Raw genomic sequence first — 24,275 nt, 5'->3', positions numbered from 1 at the left:
TGGAGCTGAGTCACAGGAGGGCATCCTGAAACCACGTGCACAGGAAAAATACACTGAAGATTCCTTTTCAGGAGGATGGTGGTTCGATCCTTGACTCCTCTGAGCCTAATGCCAAGATTGGTGCTGAAGAGGAGAATTACACAGGATGAATGTGGACAAGTCTATGCATGGAATAAAGTAGCTTTAATGCAGGTTTGGAACATCAGTCCATTTACCTGGTCAGGATTAAAAAGGCCTTTTTTATTTGATTCACCTGCTGTTAACATCCAAGCAGCCATGAAATAAGAACAAAGTCAGAAGCAGTACTTACCACTGTAACTGTAACTGATCCTGTGCCCAGTTTGGATCATCTGCACCAATGACTGGATAATTATAGCACAGCTTAACTCATTTAGGACGGCCTTACTAAACTAAAGAGCATTTTTACATTAGGTTACACTACATGTCATGATATTACATTTTTATATTGAACTAAATATAAACTGACAACACACATGATACTGATGCATGACCAAACATAGTGCTGGGCCATATCATACCGTTCACGGTAACACCGGTATAATGTTGGGCAATGATAAGAAAATGAAACATGGCGATAGAATATGGGTAAAACGCGCATGCACAGTGCCTTTGTTTTCATACGCACATGGCGGAAAAAGCATGGCAGCGAATGAGAATGAGAAGGGAGAAAGTGGATCGTTGAATGAAACCATGAACCAGAACTGGTTTGTAAAAATGCTGCAGCTTCAGTGGTGTGGAACTGGTTTAGCTTTCGTCCGTCAGACACACAACAAAGCACTATTTTTGGTAGCGCATGCTAGCGGGCCGTCGTTATTACCGCGTTGTTTGGAAAATACGGCGCACTTAAAATCAATCCTTGGATTTTTCTGAAAGTCGACAGAGCCCCTTATAATCCCGTGTGCCTTATGTATGAACTCTGGTTGTGTTTACTGACCTCGAAACCATTTTATGTACACGGCGCTCAGAAATCTGTCAAATGTTTCAGTACGACTTTTATGCTCCTTATATCTGGAACAAACTCCCAGAAAGCCTCAGATCAGCTGAAACACTCAGTTTATTTAAATCCAGGTTGAAGACTCACCTGTTCTCAGCTGCATTTGAATAAAGCACCAAATCCACACTTTTAAGCTTAAATTTCAAAACTTACATTAACTACTGATTTTATCTACTGTTCTGATTTTATCTGTTTTGATTTTACATACTGTTTTGTTTGTTTGTTTGCTTGCTAAGTGGGTTTAGAGCTCTGGGTAGCTCCCCAACTGGGTCTAGAGAGTATTTTAAATTCAGGGAATTTAAAATAGAAAGTAGCTCGTCCACAGAAGGACTGGTAGCTCCCCTTACGATAAGGGTTCAGATCGCGCGAACAGGTGTGAAATGTGTGTGTTTAGTTAGTTTGTTTGTTTGCTTGTTTTAATCAATTTTAAATCATACTTTTTATTTGTTTTTGTTTCTAATGTCTCTGTAAAGCACTTTGAATCACCTTGTTGTTGAATTGTGCTATACAAATAAATTTGCCTTGCCTTGCCTTGCCTAGTACGACTTTGCTAAGCTACGAAGCCGCACCGCTTGATGGATTGTCGGAGCATTACGGCTGTCGTAGGCGGAGCCTCGCGGAGTGATACGTGCTGTGCTTCAACATAATGTTACCGTATTGTGTGTGTTTAACCTCTTTTTAAGTTTTGTGGATATTATACATGGTTATGCTGAGGATGTGTCAGCTCCACTGGAAATGCCTTTTGGTTAAACTGTCAGCGAGGAATTTGCATTTGCACTGTTACATTTTTATATAACTTTAATGCAGATAAAAAACAGCTGCTTGTTTAAGTGAAAATACATTGATGGTTTTTTTTGCACTAATAAAGTTGTGGAGTTTTATTTTGTATTTTGTCTCGTGTCAATTATATCGTCAGTTATATCGTTATCACAAATTCTCAAATGTGTATGGTGATAAATATTTTTGGACATATCGCCCTGCTCTAACCAAACACATCGATCTATTAACGTGTTTATAGGCGGACGTTCTCCTACAGTGTTGTTAAAAAGGTTTACAGTGTATTTAAATCCTGGAAAAGCTGGCAAGTTTGACCGTCTACACACATTTTTAAAAGTTGTGTAACATGAATAATTCAGCAGTCAGATGAAGCAACAATGCAGAGTCGTGTGTACAGAGGATCCACTTTCACAGAGCTGGGTTCTTCTACCAAAACAATGTTTAAATGACACCCAGCTGATTGACTCAAAGCTCCCAACACAAAGTTGCTGAGCAGGTAGCATCACCACAGAGGAGAAATATGAGAACAGTGATATTCTGAGCACAGAGCATCAAATCATGGCTGGACTAAAGGTTTGTAAGAGGGGAGAGTGTACTGTGCTAACTGGATCACTTGTATCTAAAGCACGAACAGCAGATCAAACTATCAGAGGATCGATACATCAGGCTTTGTTCACTGAGACACCGTATGAACAATTCTCACACTCAGAATTTAGTAAATGAAAACACTCCAATCAGGTCATGGAGAGAAGGAGAAACAGGGAGGAAGGCTAACACATGGCAGCATTAGGCGTGGTGTATCCCAATGAATCACACTAAAGGTGGGTAAATCAATATGAAGGTGAAAAACACTGGCAGACAATGAATTATACACAGAGAAATGGGAGCATTCACCAGCAGTGAATCATCTCCACCCTGATAAATGAGAAGCAGTACTCCACCCTCGGGTTTGATCTTTGTGGGGAAGGACTCAGACGGAGACAGAATAATGAGCCCAGGCATCTCCAAGCTTTGAACAGCTACTTAAGACCACAAGCTCTGACTTGCCTTCAGTACAATGGTTCCTCCACTGCACATTTACTGAGAAAGGCAAACATCCTAATATGATTGAAAGCTTTTTGAAACTCTCAGATATGCTATGAACGATAGGATGATAGGATGAACGATCAGGTCTGAACACAGGTCAACTGAACAGTCCTCTGACTCTTGTTTTGGACCTGATCACTGCCAGATACACTTCTCAAAACAGATCTGACTGCATCCAACCAGAAATAATAGGAAGTGAGATCATTAGGTTATGGATTAGCACCAGTATCGGTACCAGTACCCGTGCCAGTATCAGTACCAGTGCCAGTGATAGTATCAGTATCAGAAAAGCAACATTTAACGAGTATAGTCCAACTGCTTGTGGTAAACACAGAAGGGTTGGTCATGATTTCCAAATTTCCAGATGTAAATAAATAAATAAAGTCATACATAAACACATAGTAGGCATAACATAACAACATAATATTTAATAACTACACCCTTTTTGGCTCCTACCTCAAAGCACACTGTGCGCTGTAAATCTTACGTGCTGCATAATAATAATATTTAGTGTTATATACACAATCACGATGGTGTTGTGTTTATTATATTGCTGGTTTTGTTTGCTTATTTTCTCTTTTTTTCTCTCAACAGGTGATCCAGGTGATATATATAAAAATGTGGTTTTTTTGCCCCCCGTCTTTTCTTTTCCCTTTTCTTTGTCCTTCATCACTATTCCTCTTCCCCGCTGTCTTTGTTTCCCTCCCTCCCCCCTGTCATGTCTGTCCCATCTGTAACAACTGAAAATAAAATAACATAAATAATAACAACATCCAACATGTGGCGGGACTTCTGCTGGAAGAACATTAAACGCTATTTCATAACGCCTAAACAGAAGTCTAAATTCAGTGCTACACCTGCGTTTTGCTGGAGGAATTGTGGGGAAGACATGGCTGATTACGGTCATATATTCTGGTCCTGCCCACTCATACGACCCTTCTGGATGGAAGTTATAAAGATAATTACAGAGGTGTTGGGATTCCACGTGTCTTGTACATTTACCTCATTGTATCTGGGGTATTTTACAGACGATTTAGCTGCAGATGATGTTTACCTTCTGAAAGTTCTCTTGGCTTCTGCGAAGAAGGCCATAACAAAACGCTGGCTCTGTAGAGATCCTCCCACTGTAACACTTTTTACCTCTATAGTGGAAGACGTCAAATTGATGGAATGTATGACTTTCACTCTGCGACTGCAGGGAGATTTGGGAAGGAGACGGTGGAGAAAATGGCTGGACTTTACAGCTTGTGGCAGCACCCTTTAATGCATAGAATTAGTAATGCAGACTTGTTGACGTATGTATGTGTGGATGTGCAGATGTATGTACAGGTGTATGTTATCTTCCCATGACCTCATACTGTTTCTGTTTTTTCTTTTTTTCTTTTATCTTGTTGCATAAAAATGTTCCTAAACAAATAAAAAGTGTCAAAAAAATAATAATAATAACAACAAAGGTCAATCAAATGGACCAACACAGCAAGGCAGGGATGGTAAAGTAAATCCGTTGGGCTTCTCTCTTTGCCTTCAGACAATAATTCTGATGGCAAAAGAACCAGACGGGACAGGCGGCCAAAAAAACAAAAAAACACAACTTTTTTATCAGTAACAGTTTGGATTTATGTTTCTCATTGAATCCTGGCAGCAGAGAATGAATTTGTCCCCCTTAATGAGCTCTGCCTGGTCGGCTGTCACTTCATCGGGACTCCGCGTTTGGACCATCGTGGTGGTGGACGTGGCACCGTTTACTGGGACAGTTTGTCCTGCAGAGTTATGGACTCTGAGACTTTCCCCTCCTTTGAGTCACAACTTCATACGGTTGGTTCATCAAATATACTTTACTGTGTTTTATTTTACCATCCTCTCAACCCTGCTGGTGTTTTTATTCAGGATTTTACAGACTTTTTATCTTCCACTATTCAACTGGAGAAAGTCTTAATGATCAGGGATTTCAGCCTGCACGTGGACGATCAGGATGCGGACGATCAGGATACGGATGATGCTTGCTCTGAAATGTTCTGATTTGTTGGACCCTCATGCGATCACTGATGCTGATGTTGCTACTCAGGGTTTTAACAATCATTGTCTGGAGATATTAAATTCGGTGGCACCTATGAAGTCTGTCATTGCTGCCCGGAAAGAGCTCATCCGTGGATAAATGATGACATAAGGAAAGTCAGAAGAATCTGTAGGAAAGTAGAACGCCTTTGGAAAATCAACTAAACCTGAAGTTCACAGGCTCCACCTTAGGAAACTTTGGGTTTCCCTTCACGAAAACATAAAAACAGCCAGATCAGGATATTTCAGCTCAGCTAATCTCATCAAATAAGAGAAATTTGGAGGTGCAATTTGAAACCATAAACTCTATTGTTTTCCCCGTGGTCCACCCAGTACCCGTGACCTCTAAATCTGAGAGTGATGACTTTCTAAATTTCTTCGTGGATAAAGTTAATAATGTCCGTAAGAGCATTGGTTTGTGTTTGTGTCTCTGGTCCACCTCCCCCTCATTTACTGTCAGTGTTTAACCCAATGACCATACATGACCTTTCACTCCTGCTGGATACAATGAAAATCGAATAGTTATGCCTATAACTTCTGTTCCCTGAAGGAGATGAACGAGGTACAACACATAAGTACGGGATATCACGCCCTCGCGTGTCCTGGCTGAAGAAACTTTATTCATGGCTTTAAGGCAGATGACGTGTGATGACACGCGCACGGCCCCGCCTGCACATATAGCCGCTGTCATCACAGTCATCCCTCAGTTCGATAGCCGCTCTTCACCGAGCCAAACTGCTCAGTGGGGCCACCTTGTGTTGTACCTCGTTCCTCTCCTTCAGGGAACAGAAGTAGACATACATGTTCCCTTTCAGTCGATTCACTCAGTACAACACATCACCACATCCTTAGTGAGCGGTAGACCCAGCAGAAAGGACAGCATGAGCCACCAAAGGGGCTGTAACGTCCAACCGATAAAACCGCGCAAAAGTGTCCAGTGATGCCGCACAAATATCAGCTACAGGCACCCCTTTAAAAAGAGCCCATGAGGTTGCCACCCCCCTGGTGGAATGAGCTTTCACCCCGTGGGGCAAAGCAAGACCTCTGGTGCCGTATGCCAGTGAGACAGAGCTCTACCTCTATTTGGATTAGCGAAGCAGACAAACAGCTGGTCACATAAACGCACACTCTGAGTGCGCTCAATGTAGGTGCGTAGCACACGCACTGGACAAAGAGAATGCATCCTCCTCTGCTCCTCAGATGCAAAAGGAGGGGAGCAAAAGCTCAGCAACTCAAACTCCACTGAGCTATAAGACGCAGGCATGATCTTGGGAAAATAGGCAGCATTTGGACGCAATACAACCTTGAGACCATCAGGAGAGAACTGTGTGCAGGAGGGATGCACAGAGAGCGCATGAAGGTCACCCACTCGCTTTGCTGAAGCCAAAGCGAGAAGTAATGCAGTCTTATATGAAATTTCATAGCCACAGACTCAGTGGGTTCAAACGGGGGCTATAAAGGGCCCCCAGCACCAAAGACAAGTCCCAAGCAGGGACACTGGACTTAAGCACAGGTCTCAGCCGGTGAACCCCTTTCAGAAAATGTATGGCAAGGGGATGTGCACCTGGTGTCACCTCATCAAAGCCAATATGACAAGCAGATATAGCTGCTAAATAAACCTTAACTGTCGAAAATGAAAGGCCCTTATCCAGCAGCTCCTGCAGGAATGTCAAAACATCCACAATAGAGCACTGAAATGGGAGAGTGTGGCAGTCCTGGCACCATGTAAAGTGTAAAGTGTGCGTGTTAGTCCCCATAGGGAAATAGTTCCTCTGCATTTAACCCATTCACCCAGTGAAGCAGTGGGCAGCCGCCAGTGCAGCGCCCGGGGAGCAGTGTGTAGGGACGGTACCTTGCTCAGGGGTACCTCAGGGTAGCCGTTCAGTGGAGTCGAACCCCCGACCTTCCGATCATGGGGCCACCACTCTACCTACTGAGCTATCCCTGCCATTGCTCGAAGGCTCACCATTTGTAAGCATACAAGCCTCTAGTAGATGAGGCCCTAGCGCTCTGAATTGTCGCTTTCACACTAGGTGGCAAACCCTTAGCAATCAAGTTTAACCTCTCAGCAGGTAAGCATGAAGGCGCCACAGATCCGGGCACAAATGAACCACTTCTCCGCCCGCCTGAGAGAGGAGGTCCCTACGGAGAGGAAGCTGCCAAGGACTTGCTGCTACCAGGCTGATTATCTCTGCATACCACGACCATGTGGGCCACCAAGGGGCCACTAGAATCAGAGAGAGGGAATGCCGACGCACTCTCTCTAGAAGTGGAGATATAATTTCCACTGGGGGAAATGCATACAGGAGCACGTCTGGCCATTGGTGCGCTAGCGCGTCCAAGCCCAAGGGTGCATCGTGGTCGATTATGGAGAAGAACAGGGGGCAGTGAAGCAAAAAGATCTATTTGCCCCTTGCCAAATAGGTCCCAAATCTGAGCCACTATTAAAGGGTGTAACCTCCATTCTCTCACCAGAGGACCCCCTGGAGAGAAGGTCCGGCCCCAGGTTCAGGTGGCCCGGGACATGGGTGGCTCTTAGAGACAGAAAATGAACACCATAACAGCAGAGAGTGAGACAGCTTCAACAGGGGAGGAGAGTGTGTTTCTCCCTGCCTGTTTATGTAAGACACCACTGTTGAATTGTCCGTCCTGACTAAGACATGCTGGCCCTTCAGGACTGGACAGAAATGCTTTAGAGCTAAGAACACTGCTAACAGCTCTAAGTGCGGACCAGATCCCTCGCACCCTTGCACAGTGCTCCCCACCCTCTTAGGGAAGCATCTGTGGACACCACCTTGCGAAACAACACCCTCCCGATCCGAGAGCCCTGATGCAGCAGCCTGGGCTCCCTCCAAGGACGGAGAGCTAGCATGCAAGACGCGGTTACCTGCAGCCTCCTCCGGAGGTGACGCGATGCACACAGGCGGTGAGAGAGAGTCCAGTGTTGAAACGCTCTCATTTTTAACAGTCCAAGTGGCACTACGGCGATCATAGATGCCATCATGCCCAACAAACGTAATAGCGTCTGGAAACGCAGTCTGCGTCCCATCTGAAATTGAGCGAGGCTGCGATGAAACGCGGCCACTCTGTGCTCCGACAAACGTGCGCGACTGGAAAGCGAGCATATTTCCAAACTGAGAAAAGAAATCTGCCGACTCGGGATTAGCGAGCTCTTTTGAACGTTCACAGAGAACCCCAGTGTCTGAATGTGTGACAGAACCAGCGACAGCTGTGTCTCCGCCTGCTCTCTGGAGCAAGCTACGAGAGCCCAGTCGTCTAGGTAGACTAAGATGCGGATGCCTCTCTCTCTGAGGGGCGCTAGCGCTGCTTTGGCACATTTCGCAAAGGTGCAAGGAGCGAGCGACAGCCCGAACGGCAGCACTAGGTATCCGTAGGCTACGCCCTTGAATGCAAACCTCAGAAACTGCCTGTATTTCGGGTGTATAGCCACATGAAAAAAAAGCATCTGTTAGATCGATTGTTGCAAACCAATCTCCCGGGCCGACCGCATTCAAGAGCTGTTAGCATCTTGAACCTGTACGTTTGTAGATACGTGTTCAAGACTCACAGGTCGAGGATGGAACGAAGCCCTCCCCCTTTTTTCGGAACAACAAAATAACGGCTGTACCAACCTTTGTCTGCTTCCGAAGTGGGGACCACTCGTATTGCTCTTTTCTGCAATAGTGCCTTTATTTCCTCTCTGAGTATCATCACCGCCTCGGTGTTGACAGTCGTGTTTACGACTCTCTGGAAACGAGGCGGCTTGACCCGGAACTGGAACCGGTAACCCATGGCAACAGTTCGCAGCACCCACGGAGAGGGGGCGCAAGCACGCAACTGAGGGAAGTGAGCAGCCAGCCGGCTGACCTGCAGCACCGTCGGCAGGGCGTTGTCGCCCCCCAGTGTGTCTGCAGGGGACTGCATCACCTGCCCGACCTGGCTCATTCTGCCTGCAGGCTGAGTATTTGTGATTGTTTGAGAATAAACGACACTCTTTATTGATTGTAACATGGGAACATGTACATTCATACATTTTGTTGGAGGCACCTTTTCTGGGGCACAACAATGAAAAACAGCGGGAACACTCGATGTGGTCACCTGAACATTTAACACACCTGAACAGGGAGTTACCTGAGGCATTTTGTGTGCAGGGGTTTTGTGCTTGGGAGACAGTGTTAGGAAAGTGCAGCGCCTTCTGGGGCTGACAACCTGAACAAAACTTAAGCGGCACCTCTTGGGTGGCAACAGAGGGGTAAAAGCAGCATCTCCCTGCTGCTGGACCCCTTCTCCACTCGAAACCACAGCTTGGAGGGCTGAGGCTTCTTCCTCCTGGGCGTCGGTTCCCGCCGGGGGCCCGAGGGTGGACCTTTGCTCCAGGCTGACTGGCGTGGAGCTCGGGCCGGAGGATGTGCTCTCGCTGGCGGCACACCCACTTCAGCAGTGGGCACCAGTCTCTTGCCAGTCGGCAGAGGAGCGGCGGGCCTGTGAGAGCTGGCTGCGGGCTTGGGCTGACGTCTGGGGATGATGTCGCGCAGAGCTTCCGTCTGCTTCTTCCTTCAGATCGAATCTAGCCTGAATGGCTTCAAGTGAATGTCTGAATATCCCAGCTGCAGACACTGGTGCGTCCAGATATACAGCCCTGTCCCTATCTGGGACGTCAGAGAGGGTCAGCCACAGGTGCCTCTGCGCCACTACTGTCGAAGCCATCCCTCTGCCAAGGGAGAGTGCTGCACAGCGAGACGCACGGAGGATGTGATCTGTGGCAACTCTGACCTCGTTAAGAAGAGGTGCCAGCGGGCTGTCATCAGGAATCAGCGATCTGAGCTCCGTCAGGCACATCGCCTGGTACATCTGGAGCATGGTGACGGAGCTCATGGCGCGAGTAGTGCCGGCATGAGCCCGATAAGCAAAGCAGAGAATCTGCCGTACTTGGACAGCAGAGTTGCGGGGCCGCCGACACCATGGTTATGGGACGGGGTCAGATAAGCAGCCAGAGACGGCTCCATAAGGAGTGGGTTAGCTAAGCCAGCCCCCTCGGCGCCGTCCAATTCCATGGACTGTCCATAGCCGGGCATAGTGACGCAGGTAGACAGAGGTTTGTCCCATGATGCTGTTAGCTCGCACACAAAGTCTGGGAACATGAGCTGGCGGAGGAGAGGGCCAGTCACATGCAGCTTCTCAGCAGCACGGCGAAACAGGGAGAAAAGAGTGGCATCATCGTGGCCGACCGGCGCAGCAGCAGCGGCACATTGGGCCGACAATGAGCTCTCCTGCTCATCCTCTGACAAACCATGGATGTCCAGGCCGATGTCCAGCACATCATCGTCTTACTGGGGAGCGCTGCAGAGTTCAACCCAGGCTGAAGCCCGTCAGCGCTCCTGCATGGTTCCGGCTCGTCATCGGCTAACCCATCAACATATTCCATGTGGTCAGCCCAGCTAATTGCGGGGACATCAACCAGATAATCCTCGTCTTCAGACTCGGACAAAGCCAGGGCTCCAGACTTGGAAAGGAGAGGGTCATGCTGTGCGACAGCCCAACACTTTTTCCACAAACATCAACCGTCTTTCCAGGGTCGAGATTCTTACTCTGGATGGCATTACCTTGGCCTCCAGTAACGCTGTGAGGAACCTTGGAGTCATTTTTGACCAGGACATGTCCTTCAACGCACATATTAAACAAATATGTAAGACTGCTTTCTTCCATTTGTGCAACATCTCTAAAGTTAGAAATATCCTGTCTCAGAGTGACGCTGAAAAACTAGTTCATGCATTTATTACTTCCAGGCTGGACGACTGTGATTCATTATTATCAGGAAGTCCAAAAACTCCCTGAAAAGCCTTCAGCTAATCCAAAATGCTGCAGCAAGAGTCCTGACAGGGACTAGAAAGAGAGAGCAGATTTCTCCTGTTTTGGCTTCCTGTTAAATCCAGAATTCAAAATCCTGCTCCTCACATACAAGGTCTTAGATAATCAGGCCCCATCTTATCTTAATGACCTTGTAGTACCATATCACCCTATTAGAGCTCTTCGCTCTCGCTCTGCAGGCCTACTTGTTTTCCATTAGTACCTACTCGGATCGACTGTTCACAGTTTTCGGGGTTTTCATTAGGTCATAGTACTTGGTACCGGGTACTAAAATAGTTCCTGCACAGCCAGGATTCCAAGCGATCCGAGCAGGTACTAAAATGTGATGTTGTCAGACCGCATGCTAGCAACTGGCTCGTCAGTGGCGTCACTCGATGAGACATGAGAGAGTCTCATGCACAAAAATCAAAACCACCATTTTTGAAACCCGGCGATGAGGGAGATGGCTACAAAACCAACGGCGTGGTCCCCGAGTGTGACGAAAAGCCACAGAGCGAGCAGCAGGTGTATCATCGCCTCCACCTCCATCTTTGTTCTATGGTTTGTGTCGTATACCAATTACGTCACAGGACACTCGGCCGCGTTGCTATGACGATGACCACGCATATTAGGTGGTAATCAGCTGTAATGGAAAACCAGTTGATAATGGAAGAAGTCAACATAAGCTTAAAATTATAAAGATGTAAAGTTTCTGAGATATCTCCCTGCTACTGTACTGAACTCCCCTCACTATGAAATGACATGACCAAATCTGTATGTAACTAAATGGCTTTGCAGTCCGCGGTTCCCGCCTGCACTCAGCACCCACCACAAAATGTCAGCAATCCAAGGTCACCAATGAGAAATAATAAGAAGCGAGTTTCTCCATTGTTGGCTTTAATGCCACAGAGTGCAAAGCCTTTAAACTTTAGTGTTGACTTTGGAGTCACACAGAGGTAGATGCATAGAGAGCCTGCAGGTGCACTCTCACAGTGTGTTTCCGTGTGTGTCTCTGCTCACACACACACACACACACAGCAGTCTACACCTGAGGATGTCTGTGGGAAAGTTGGCTTCCAAATGTCAACTACATGAGAAACATTGGAAGCAACTGGAACCAGCTGAAGTTGTACAATTCTGACTCTGTGCTAAATTGATAGAAGGGCTGTGGGGTAGGGGCAGATGAAAGCCTGGACATATAAGTGAAGTGTTGAAAATCCACAGGCACAAAATGGTTTCCTGCTTCATATAAGAATGTGAAGAATAGCAAATTAGAGGTTCAAATAGGGTGAGAAACAGACCCGTGCAACGAGCAGCCTAATCTGCTTTACACAGGAAGATGTAGATCCAAACAAACCCCAAAGCTGCACAGCAAATCCCTCACACAAAAACTTACACTCCAGTGTTTGGACATTTAAACAGCTGTCACTCTTCAGGGCTGCTGTTTCACCACGTCATACAACGCTTACGTCAAAAATATAAAATACAAATATAAAAACACGTGCTGGCTAGTCACAGGAGCACGCTCAGTGAGAGACTGAGATTACCCATAATGCACCACAGAATGACACAGCAAATCATCTCAGTATTCTTGATATTTATTTATAATCACCTCTGTTAGTCCTTGATATTTATTATTGAGTGATCTGTAAATATTGGTGCGATTTCTTACATTTGAAAATTCTGTAACATATTGCATTGTTTAAATAGTTCGTCTGTTACTGTCCTGGAGCAACTGTAACCCACATAATGTGCTTAGAGATTAATAAAGTATTCTGATCCTGGTTCACTGAAGTTCACTGAGAGACAACAGTTCCCACTTAGACTGAGGTGGAGCTGTCTGTCAGCGGCAGAGCTAAAAACTAACTGAGGGCAGTCTTGATGCTCAATCATCCAGGCAAGAAAGCCCACAAAGGTTGATTCTGTTCATCTGGACGTGGAGCTTTCAGACTGCAGAGAGCTGAGGAACCATTCCCCAGCTCTCTGTGATCACTGGTCATGACAATTATACAATTATTGCATATTATGATCCTGAACCTCACAGCCACTGCTGCTGGTTTCAGTCATTGTTTAAATGTCCTGCTTATAAGGCTGGAAACCTGCAGTCAGCTGGGACTGAAGAAGTCAGCTGATGAGTGACGAACGTTACTCCAGATGAACAGAATCAACTTTGTGGGTAAATGAAGGTTAAAACAGTTTAGCAGACACAGCTGTGGTGTCGAGCTCAAGTTACTGCACTCACAAACCTCGTGTCCACTCTATGCTTTATGCTGTGCTGCACTTTATGCTTCAAGAACATCAGCTATGCTGATTATTTTGTGACTGTATGCTTTCCAGGATGTGGATAATGTTTCCATGGAGCAGACGTTCAGCACAACAAGCTGCTCGGTCAAAGTCTAAACTCCACACAATAGCACACAAAGTCTTTGCAGTACAAATTTAGTCACATCCAGATGTTACTGGTCTGACAATGAGACTCAGAAAAGAAAGAAGCACATGACTGAGGCGGACACACAGCTCCGCCGCTCACTAACAGCTCCTTCATGTTCATGTTAGGAGGAATTTAAACGTGTCCGTAGAGCTTCAGTTTCATCAACACTGAAGTATTAAACAGTTTTGTCCAAGATAAGCAATGACCTGAGAGCCTCCATCGTTTATCATTAACACAGTGGCTGTAAAATACTGAACCAAGGCAAAGTGGATTACAGACACACAGAGAACCAGATGTGCAGAGCAGAACCAGATGTGCAGAGCAGTGGGTGCACCACAGCTGAGTCCAGAGCATGAGATAAAGTGAACAGCAGACCAACAGGACGGGCTTCAGGCCTGCACAGCACAGCTGAGGATGCAGAGCTGCAGGCTGATGTGTCGTCTGGTTGTAGCCAGCTGCACGGCTGACAGTGACGTTTCTACATTTTAACTTTCTTAACTCTTGTTCTACAATAATGAAAATATGTGCATGTTAGGTATTGTGCTGTTTGCTCACCCATTCATTTATTAGTAGGTTGTAAAATGTATCACCACGATCGATGGCGAAAATGAACAAGTTGACTAAGAAAGGACTTCTTCACCAACACTGGTGTAGCTGCAGAGGTAAACATCTTCCCTGTGATGCAGCCGAGTTTGAAATTCTACTGTGGTGACGACCCTGAGGCAAATATGAAGAGGCGCAGCAGCACGCAGTGATCATTCAGCTGCTGACAGAAGAAACACAGCTGATGGCAGTCACTGCTTTTACACTCATCCTGCTTTTCCCGAGGAACACTTTGCTTTTGTTCCTTAAACTGTGAATATAAGTTCATCACTATCTCTAAATACCTTTGTATTGATGCAACACTTTTCCTTCTCTTGGCTTCAGAATAGACAGCTGATGGCTAACAGCACGGCAACAAGTGCACCCCTGCCACACTGAACACACCAGCACATCATCTGCATCACCGCTGAGCTCAGGTTTCATTTCCACTCTTTGTTTTCATCATCGTTAAATCACAGAATTCCAAAAATATACGTTTGATTTGACAAAGTGAATATTTACAGCCATTTTCACACCTACAGTGTGTTTACTGTGGTCATGTTCACGATATGAAGGAACAGCACTGGAGTTAAACTGGAGCCGACACTACGTCTCCAAAGGGTGTTTGTGTCTGCACTCAACGAAGAACAGACCACACAGCCCTGGTGTGAACACGCGTATTCATTATACTAATCATTTAGATGATTTCACTGCAGAATCTACTAAAAAACAAACACCACCAAACGTGCACTGAATGCATCGTTTCTTTGGCACCACAGTCAAAGATGTGTTCAAATACCTGTGGACAGAGAGGGACTGAAATGTCCTCGACCTGTGACCAAAGAGAACAGCAACACAACGAAAACCTTACAACAACAAACACAATCAAACCTTGAAATCCCTTTGACACCTACAGCTAAAGCTCCGTGTGTTCACAGCTCATATCCAAGCACACACCAGCAGCCCCAGTAAGAGCCTTGATATGGGCAAAGGATCAAAGCAGTTATCAGGAAAATTATGGATACAAGTGAAAGACAAAAGGGTCCACATCCTGTTACCTGGTGAATTTACTGTAACACTGTTGCTATCATTTTCTAATAGTTCTAATCAGTGTCCCAGGTCACACGGTGGGAAAAACAAACCCTAGTCAGGCACTGGCAGCACTGGTACATCTCTCCTTATGGTCTTAACTGTGTGCACATTAGGCTCCTAATATTTCCAGGTCTTTATTGCCACTGAAGGTCAAAATGTACAAGTCTGAAATGTGCAGAGGTAAAGGCCAAGTATGGTTTAACAGCCAGGACATGATAACTCCAGTGCTGCTGAAGGTCAGCGTGATAGAATCAATAGATGTTGCACAACAATAAACATAACAGTGGGAGAGCATCACAACAGTCTGTCAGGTTTATAATCAAGCGTATGGATGACCTCCAAGCCTGCTACGAGCTGAGCACCGTGCAGGACGACATGACAGCAGATGGTGCTTTAGAGGTGGGGTTCGTACTAGATGGTCTAGGGCAGGATGATGCATGTCCTATTCCTGAGTGTTTGCAAAGCCAAGTTACCATAACAACCAGTGTAGACGCTGTAGCACTGGTGAATCTGTACAAACAATCTGATTGGTCCACATGAAGAAACAGTGCAGACAGATATTAAATATGACAGAGGCACTGATTTCTGATGATGTGAAGATGATGTGTGAGGATAAAAACAACCCTGAAACACCAACTTCAGTCAACACTTCTGCATAAAATGAGTTCCTTACTTTCCAGTGACTTCTATTAATGCGCATGTTATATATTGACCTAACCTTCAGGGTTAATACGAACAGACCAGTGGTACAGACCTCGTTCTGCAGCTCATCGTTGCTCCTGTGTGAGGCCAGCATTTCAAACAGAGACGTGCACAGCTCCTCTGGGTTGGATGACATCATGTTGCCTCCACACAGATATTTATCTACTTCTGTTCTAAGGATGGAGCCATCCCCCGGGGTCAGGGGGCTTCCTGTACTGGACGGAGCCTCTTCACTGATGCCCTTCTTGCCGCTCTTTTGGTTGTTGAAAAAGTTGATGAAATCCAAGCTGGCACTCTCTTCCTGGATACCGGAGAAGGGCAGCCCCTCCAGTGGGTCGAGTGTGTAACCGTCATGTGAGAAAGCAATGTTGCGCCCAAAAGCGGCGCTTCGGTCCAGGTTGCGGCAGGAGCGTTGGCTCTGGATAAAGTCTTCGACTCGGGAGTCACCGAGCAAAGCCACCAGTCGACCCACAGAGGCGCAGGACGCTTCAGCTGCCGATGATGGAAAGGGACCGAACATGTGTTTGATGGCCCGAGTCTCCTCTGTACCAACGTGGTCTTTGTTGTGGAAGGTTTCAAACAGGAACACGGCTGCGCTTTCACCCACCGCCTGACCGAGTTCAGAAGCCACTGTGGAACAAGCACATGCACACCACAGTTAGCACTGCAGCGTTATGCACAGAATTTACAGTTAGGTCCACACATGTTTGAACAAAAACACACTTTGGTCATTTTATATTTGCAAGAACCAAGAGTTTGTAAAGGCATCGAACTCTGACTGCAACCCAAAATAGGTTTCCAGACTCGAGACGAACTGAAGGTAGAGACACCTGTAAACATGCAACAACTGAAGGCAACTGCAGCAAAGGCGTGGCTGAGCTTCTCGTGGAAGCAAACACTGCACCTGGCTGTAGACGCTCCCAACTGCAACAAACCTGCACATCCAACTATTCGAAGCACAGCTGCCAGTTCTACCCTCAGCCTCCTGCCTGAGTTATGACACTGACAAATGGTAAATATCCTGTATTTCTGTAGCGCTTTTACTAGTCCTTTACACGTCCAGTCATCCACCCAGTCACACACTGGTGACTACAGTGGCAGCTACATTGTAGCCACAGCCACCCTGGGGCGCACTGACAGAGGTGAGGCTGCCGGACACTGGCGCCACCGGGCCCTCTGACCACCACCAGTAGGCAACGGGTGAAGTGTCTCGCCCAAGGACACAACGACCGAGACTGTCCGAGCCGGGGCTCGAACCGGCAACCTTCCGATTACAAGACGAACTCCCAACTCTTGAGCCACGATCGCCCAAGATTGTGGCACAACTACATTTTCAAAAACCCCGACCCGAGGGTTGAAGTCACTGAGATTCGAACTCATCAAAGCTGCCCCGTTCTCGAGTCATTGCATTCACAGACTTGGGTGTCCACGCTGCACTGCAATCAAATCAACTGTTCGAGTATACAGAAGTAAAACTCTAAAAGTGTGTCACTGTCCAGAAACCCATGGATGTTCCTGTACCCGCCCCAGAGAAACACCAAACTCTACCTTCTACATGAACTCTGTTATAATGTCAAGTCATAAAAAGCCAATAATGCCAGGAAAGAAGGACGCAGTCACTAATCAATCGACTCATTTAAATGCATGATGTTGTTCAGCAGTCACATACTGCCAGCAGTATCAGTCGACTGGCTTCAGCTGTTAGCATGACCGGAGCTTCTGTCAGTAACGTCCACGTGAGGTTTATAACCCACAGGATTCATTAAACACTAGCTGCCCTGTGAGGAACGGACCTGGTTTCCTTTTCTTCCTTGAAACCCAGTGTGGCCCAAACACTGGCAGAAAGGAGAATTTCCATCTTAAGGGAAAATGGATGTAATGATTATCATTTTAATGATGACGATTATTAGGATTGCTGCAACAATCACCTTTACCCTTTCTATTACCATTAGCTGTGCCTAGACAGCAGCACTGCTTTATATGGCCATTAAATCTGTGCACAGCACTATTAATAGTGCTAGAAAGAGTCGGCAGCTCTAAGCAGGAAAGGCCAAACACGAGCTAACTGTTCCTGCACCTCATTTAAATATTATTCCAAACAATTCATACTTTAGCAGAACTGCACTTAAAAAAAAAAAGAAATGCAGCATAATTGTCCAATTAGAGGAAAAAATGTCAAAAGGACAGAGGCAGACTAGAGCAAAGAAGGCTGGAGAGGCAAAGTGAAAACAGATGAAAAGGATTTAAACCAATTAAAACGGCCTAAAAAAAGCAGCAGCTCCTGGTTGCACGTTACAAACACAATGGCTGCTTTCATCCTCGAGAGCATCCTAAGAACAACTTTTCATTTGGATCTAGTCACACAGTTTGAGGGCAGCTCCAACACACAAACGAGCACACACACTGTTAGTCTGACTGGTGAACGGTGAGCAGCCAATCAGATCCTCGCAGGATTTCCTCAGAGCTCAGTAACACATGGACAGACTTTAACTCTGCCATCAAACATGCTGTTTGGTTTGAGCTGCTCTGTGTTTGAACCTTCACATGGAAGACGTGTGAACAGTACAATAACCACATGATCACATTAACAGCTGATAGAGTACAGCCATTAAAACTACCTGCAAAATCTTCCATGTTGCTTTTGCAGAGAATTCCCCCAAATATAACCTACCAACACTGCATGATGTCATTTTGGCCCCGCCCTTCTTTATTCAGGGTTTTAATGAGTATAAACAGAAACAGGCATTCTGAGGTTTTCATGAACGCTTCTCCAGCTTCACACAAACACGAGTTACAGCTGAGGTGTGCCTCCTTACCCATCTGTTTGGCTGCCAGGAGCAGGCTCTTCAGCTCCTGACTGGCAGCTTGCTGCTGACTTTTGTCCTGATGCTCGGTGCAGAAATGGACAATCTTCTGCCACGTCAGGCCCTCTCTGGCAAACAGCTCCTGTCTCTTCAGACGCTTGGCCTAATGAGTCACAGAGAGAGATGCAATTACACTTCAAGAAGAGCAGCACTCACTGCTCTGATCACAAGTATCTGGAAATGACCACCTTTAGTTAACAGCACTTAGCCTGTGCATTACTAACAACACTGTATTTCTAAAGTATTTCTATTATATTTCACTGAGCATATGAGAACCTATACTATTAATTACACAGGCCCAGTTTACTGACTGTGGGCAGGGTTCATCAACAGAGACTGAATCATGGGTCCACTCCCACGGTTCACTGTTTGAACCTTTGTCAGTACGAGGTCGACTCACCTAAAAGCCGATGACACTGTGAGTGATATGGAACAGCTCTGTTTGTTTTCATGCTTACTGATCAGTAGAGCTGCCACGATTAGTCGACTAGTCACGATTACGTCGACTATCAAAATCGTCGACGGCTGATTTAATAGTCGACGCCTCGTTTGAAGCTTTGTAAGATCCCAAAAGACGCAGGAATAAGTAGTAGGATTTAAGAGTGTAATAACGGAGTGAAACAGAAGATGGCAGCACTGCATGTACAAGGATGCCAGCTGCCGTTAAACCCAGAAGAAGAAGAAGCTGTGTCCCAGAATTCATAGCGCGGCCCAGCTCAGTTTCCAACAATGGCGGCAGCTAGTTAGTTTTAATGTTACTCTTATTATTCTTTCTGGGTCACAAAATAAACGTTTAACATATTTTCAAAAGCGCTCCCACGTTTTCGGAGACGTCTGTTACCCACTAGCTCGATAGCTAGCCGGGGGCTAGGCTAACTAGAGCCGTGAGAACACCGGACTCCCGGCAAATCGTTTTCAAACCCACCGCCGTCTTTCGCTACTCAGGTTAAACATGATATATGAGTCACTTAGATAAATTAAAATGTTGTTGTTTGGCTTTTTTTTAGTATTTTATTTGTTCCTGAGTAAATCAGTTATAGTTATAGTTTTTACACAGCTGAATAAACATCAAGCAGACAGCTGATCATCAGAAGTGTGAGATGCTCGAGAATTTACTCCGGTGTCCTGTTATATTTTAGATAGCAAGGAGTTTATTAAACTTCAAACAATCTGCAGATTTCATTAAAATGTAATAAACTATCATCTTGTCTTTATTTTTAGTTAGCACAGACCGTAAACACTTAAAGCTGTAAGCTAATGATAGTTATATAAGAGCAGATGCTGCTGGTGCAAGAAGCTGTACGTTTTACGTCCAATGGATGATGATCTGATTAGTCGACTAATCGCAAAAATAATCGGTGACTAATCGACTATCAGAATAATCGATTGTGGCAGCCCTACTGGTCAGTGCTGATCTCATTTACTGCTAATATAATGCTCGTTGTTTCTGCTTTTTCACTGACACCAGAACAGTGCAGTTCACACGTGTCGTGGACTCTTCATGCACGCTCAGCGCTCAGGAGGTCAGAACAAGCATTAACATAACGACTCCGTTACAATCAGCATCTGCACGTCTTCCAAAGCTGAGAGATAATGTTGGGCTGCCTTCAGCTTGCTTTTCCACAGAGAAACACTTTCTGCTTAGAGGATTTAACGAGAGCTTAGCTAGCTGAAGCTCAGTGGTTGAATAGCATGCTCAGTTTCATTTTAAACACAAGGAGCTGATCTGAGAAACTAAAGAAAAGCAGGGACACCTCTCAGTTACAAACAGTAATGCTGACTGGCAGGGAAAAGGAAACATGGACACAAATATATGGAAGTCATCAGTGAGCAGAGGACAGGAAGCTGGCAGGTAAAGGTGAGCGTACAGCACCTCAGCTGACCTCGTTCCTCTAGCAAAGTACTTGATCCTTATTTGTTTCAGTAAGAAAAGATCCCGTATCCTAAATGCAGATGGGAAGTATGAAAATAGCATCTTCACTGCAGAAAAGACGACTTTTGTTTGTAGGTTTAGTTGTTAGAAAAAGAATCTGCAAAAACTGGTTTATGTTTTATTTCCAACAGCAGAAATGACAAACATTTCCCTGCTGTGTCAGTAACTTTGTATTCTTAACCTCTTCTGTCAAGTCTGGGATACATGACTGCTCGCCACCAGCAGCAGGAAACTTTGTATCCATTCAATAAAAATTAGGGTTGCTACTCTGAGCCATCAGCAGCCGCTCAAAGGCCACGGGCCACCTCGTCTGCAGCAGAGCCAACAAACAGAAGCCACAGAAACGTTTGGGTCACAAACAGCCTGTCACAGCACAGCTACAACATTTCTGTCATATGACAAACATGTTGAAATCACATCAGCTGCTTGATATCAAATATGAAACATTCAATTTTCATTACAGATGCCTTCGTTTCATTTTACTACAGATATATTCAGCCTCTTGTTTGTCCCAGACTTTTGTCCAGTCTGAGACCACAACAACATGTCAGCTTGTCCTGGGCGATAGTTTCAGCCTGGACTACAAGATACACAGTAGGTGCCGTGTCAAACTTCCACGCCCATGTAGTTTTACATAGTTTTTCTCCAACAGGGCTAAAAAAAGCAGCAGCTCGTGGTTGCACGTTACAAACACAATGGCTGTTTTCATCCTCGAGAGCATCCTAAGAACAACTTTTCATTTGGATCTAGTCACACAGTTTGAGGGCAGCTCCAACACACAAACGAGCACACACACTGTTAGTCTGACTGGTGAACAGTGAGCAGCCAATCAGATCCTTGCAGGATTTCCTCAGAGCTGATGGACAGACTTTAACTAACACTGGAATACACCATGCTGTCAAACATGGTGTTTGGTTTGAGCTCATACATGTTATACTGTAGTGGAAGGCTGCTCTGTGTTTGAACCATCACATGGAAGTCGTGCTCTAGAGCCCCACAAGCTCTTTTAATGGATTCATTTACTTCTTCTGAGAATTCAAACTCTACAGTTTCAGCCGAGGAAACAACTTCTTCGAGCACAACAAAAGAACAGTAAGATTTTTTTATGTGAAAATCTAAGTATTAAGAACTGCTTGCATAGATAATCAGAGGGTTAGCAGCAGCTAGGTGATGTTAATCAAATGCACCTGAATAACATCAACGGTGCCTGAATAAAAGCACAGGTGTGGCAGTTCACTGGTCTGAATCATTCAGGTGTGCTCGCACAAAACCAAGAAGAAACACTGATCTTAACTGTTACTGCCCACTGATCTGTGAAGGCATTCCCAAACAATCTGAAGTCCATCAGTGGGAGAAATTATTCATGAGTGGAAATCAGAATCAGATTAATTTAATAATCCCTGAAGAAATTATGTGAATGCTCAAAACAGCTGTCAATCTTTCCCCAGCAAACTCAACCCAAAGTCAGACGCTGCAGGGCTGAGAGAAGCTCAGAAACTGTGGGACAGAGCGCAGCATGTCAGAATCAGAATCAGAATCAGAATGGGTTTATTGCCAGATGTTGAGGTTTACAACATTAGGAAATTGCTGCGGTGCTTCAGTGCAGACAATAAGAATTAAAGTGCTATGTAGAAAGAAAGATATGTGCATGAGATATACATGAGATATATACATGAGAATAAGAATTATGAGTGCTACGTGGAAAGATATATACATGAGTGCAGGTGGTGATCAGTGCCAAACATGAAATGATGCAGTGAACACAGCGTAGGGTCATGTGTTAGTGGCGGGGACAGTCATGTGGTTATTGTTCATGAGTCCAACAGCAGAGGGGAAGAAACTGTTCTTATGGCGAGAGGTTCTGGTGCGAATGGACCGGAGCCTCCTGCCTGAGGGGAGCAGGTCAAACAGACTGTGTCCAGGGTGAGAAGGGTCAGCTGAGATCCGAGCTGCACGCCGCAGTGTCCTGGAGGTGTACAGGTCCTGCAGAGATGGGAGTCTGCAGCCAATCACCTTCTCAGCAGAGCGCACATTGCAACATAACCAAGGGAGGGTTCAGGGACATCTGATCCAGCCATCACGATAAGATTTATCAAAAAGTTTTCAGACTTTCTGACTCGAAGGCTTTAAGATGAAAATGTATCCTACCCCTTCTAATAATACTCTAACACAGTGGTCCCCAACCTTTTTTGCGCCACGGACCGGTTTATGCCCGACAATATTTTCACGGACCGGCCTTTAAGGTGTCGCGGATAAATACAACAAAATAAAACTAGTACCGGTACCGAAAAAAAGGTTTATTCATAACAGACGTGAAAAGACCCAGAAAAACCAAGTAAACGATAAAACGATAACAAAATAACGCTGAAAACCGATAAAAACCCTGAAAACCAGACATTTCACACCTGAGCCTCAACTCTCGCGGCCCGGTACCAAACGACTCACGGACCGGTACCGGTCCGAGGCCCAGGGGTTGGGGACCGCTGGTCTAACAGATACGATGAAGTAATCACTAAAGATACCTCAGAAAAATCAACCAGAAATAAAGAGTAGCACTCATAGTAAGTAGTACACATCGATACATCTGTGAGCTGGTTATGAATAATTTATCTTTAATGATTAAAATGTTATTTGTGAAGAAATTCATTAAGTAATTGCTCATCAAGAATACAGTAATAGTGGGCTCAACAGAGCTCTGACTCTTTTTATAGAGCAACATGAAGACAGTCTGTTAGTATACCAGCTGCTTTGTCCGGGAAACCTCACTTATACACAAAAGTTATTATCAACACAATTCATTCATAAACGGTTTAGTCTCACCTTTAGATCATAGAGCTGTTCGCTGAAGTCCTCCTTCTTGCTGACACTGGAGAAGGACCGAAGTGCTCCTGTGAGTCGAGGAGGAGACATCGTGTCTGTTTCCCTCCCCACACACCTGGTGTCCTGGATCTAGGTTCTTCTGGCTCTATGGTTCTCCTGGATCTAGGTTCTTCTGGCTCTATGGTTCTCCTGGAACCTGCTGACATACAAACACAACAGTAAGATGAACCTTCAGTGTTTCTACTCCACAGCAACTCCACATACAAAGCAGCCAAAGGGCTTTGGACCTATGCGTCGCGACACAACAGCCACTGATGTTGTGAAGCAAACACGCCGTCCGTGTACAGTGGTCATGGTAGTCACGGTACCTGTGAACAGGCTGGCTGCGTTCGTGGGAGAGTGAATGAGACACTTGGGACGAAATGATCTGGAAAATAAAAACTTCTTGGTGAACTGACTGGTTTGGTTTATCTACAGATGCATGTTGTCTCCGGGAACTTGAAAGGTCCCGGATTACAGGAAGTCAGGTGGCTAACACAAACATCTCCAACAGAAGAATAATGCACGCGCCTTAGCTGACTTTTATAAGTTCTCGCGCGACTATTACACACAAAGCTAACGCTAAGTATGCGCGTTGCTAGCTGGCTGTCATGCTGCCTGCTACATCTCTTTAAAACTCACTTTTAACACTGTCGTCACTATTAGTGCAACAGGAACTGCGACAGATGAGTCTATAAACCATTCACAGCGTGAAACTTACGCTTCAACTGCTTCCTAAAGCGCCACGTACAAGTCCAACAGTCAGTGTGTGAGTACGCTACCGGCAGATGTCAACACAAGGTGCATGTAAACTAGGGATTATGGGTATTGTAGTTTAGACGTCAAGCGGCTGTATAGAGGGCATGGATAAAATGACTACATTGCCCGCGTAAGCAGAGAAGGTGCGCTTATAGCGAACACCAGCTCACACCGAATTCTGTTTTATGGGCGGAGTTAGTACTTGTAAACGGCACATGCGGTCTCCGCCTGAAAAGAAAAGTAAACTTTAGTATCCTCTCTGCTACAGTACAG

The 24,275-nt window shown here is 45.5% G+C and overlaps 1 protein-coding gene across 6 annotated transcripts in view; it reads right to left on the bottom strand.

Moving 5' to 3' along the window:
• ascc3 (activating signal cointegrator 1 complex subunit 3) overlaps positions 1–24,075 on the bottom strand; it is a 141,903-nt gene extending 117,828 nt beyond the window's left edge. For 2 of the 6 annotated variants that reach the window (XM_082550847.1, XM_082550852.1), the window contains exons 1-5: positions 23,965–24,063; positions 23,573–23,631; positions 23,205–23,403; positions 18,404–18,554; positions 15,640–16,217 (exon numbers count right to left, since the gene is read on the bottom strand). In XM_082550847.1, the coding sequence (XP_082406973.1) occupies positions 15,640–16,217; positions 18,404–18,554; positions 23,205–23,294 (819 nt within the window). In that variant the 5' untranslated portion in view covers positions 23,295–23,403; positions 23,573–23,631; positions 23,965–24,063. Of the gene's footprint in view, positions 1–15,639; positions 16,218–18,403; positions 18,555–23,204; positions 23,404–23,572; positions 23,632–23,885; positions 23,915–23,964 lie in introns of those variants that run through there. The other 4 variants (XM_082550849.1, XM_082550850.1, XM_082550848.1 and 1 more) reach the window with 4 other exon arrangements.
• Positions 24,076–24,275: the final 200 nt, after the last annotated feature.

Source organism: Aulonocara stuartgranti, assembly GCF_965226115.1.
Source record: "Aulonocara stuartgranti genome assembly, chromosome: 11".
NCBI classification, from domain to species: Eukaryota; Metazoa; Chordata; class Actinopteri; order Cichliformes; family Cichlidae; genus Aulonocara; species Aulonocara stuartgranti.
Note: the sequence above shows the minus strand (reverse complement) of the source record. Positions and strands in the feature narration are given on the sequence as shown.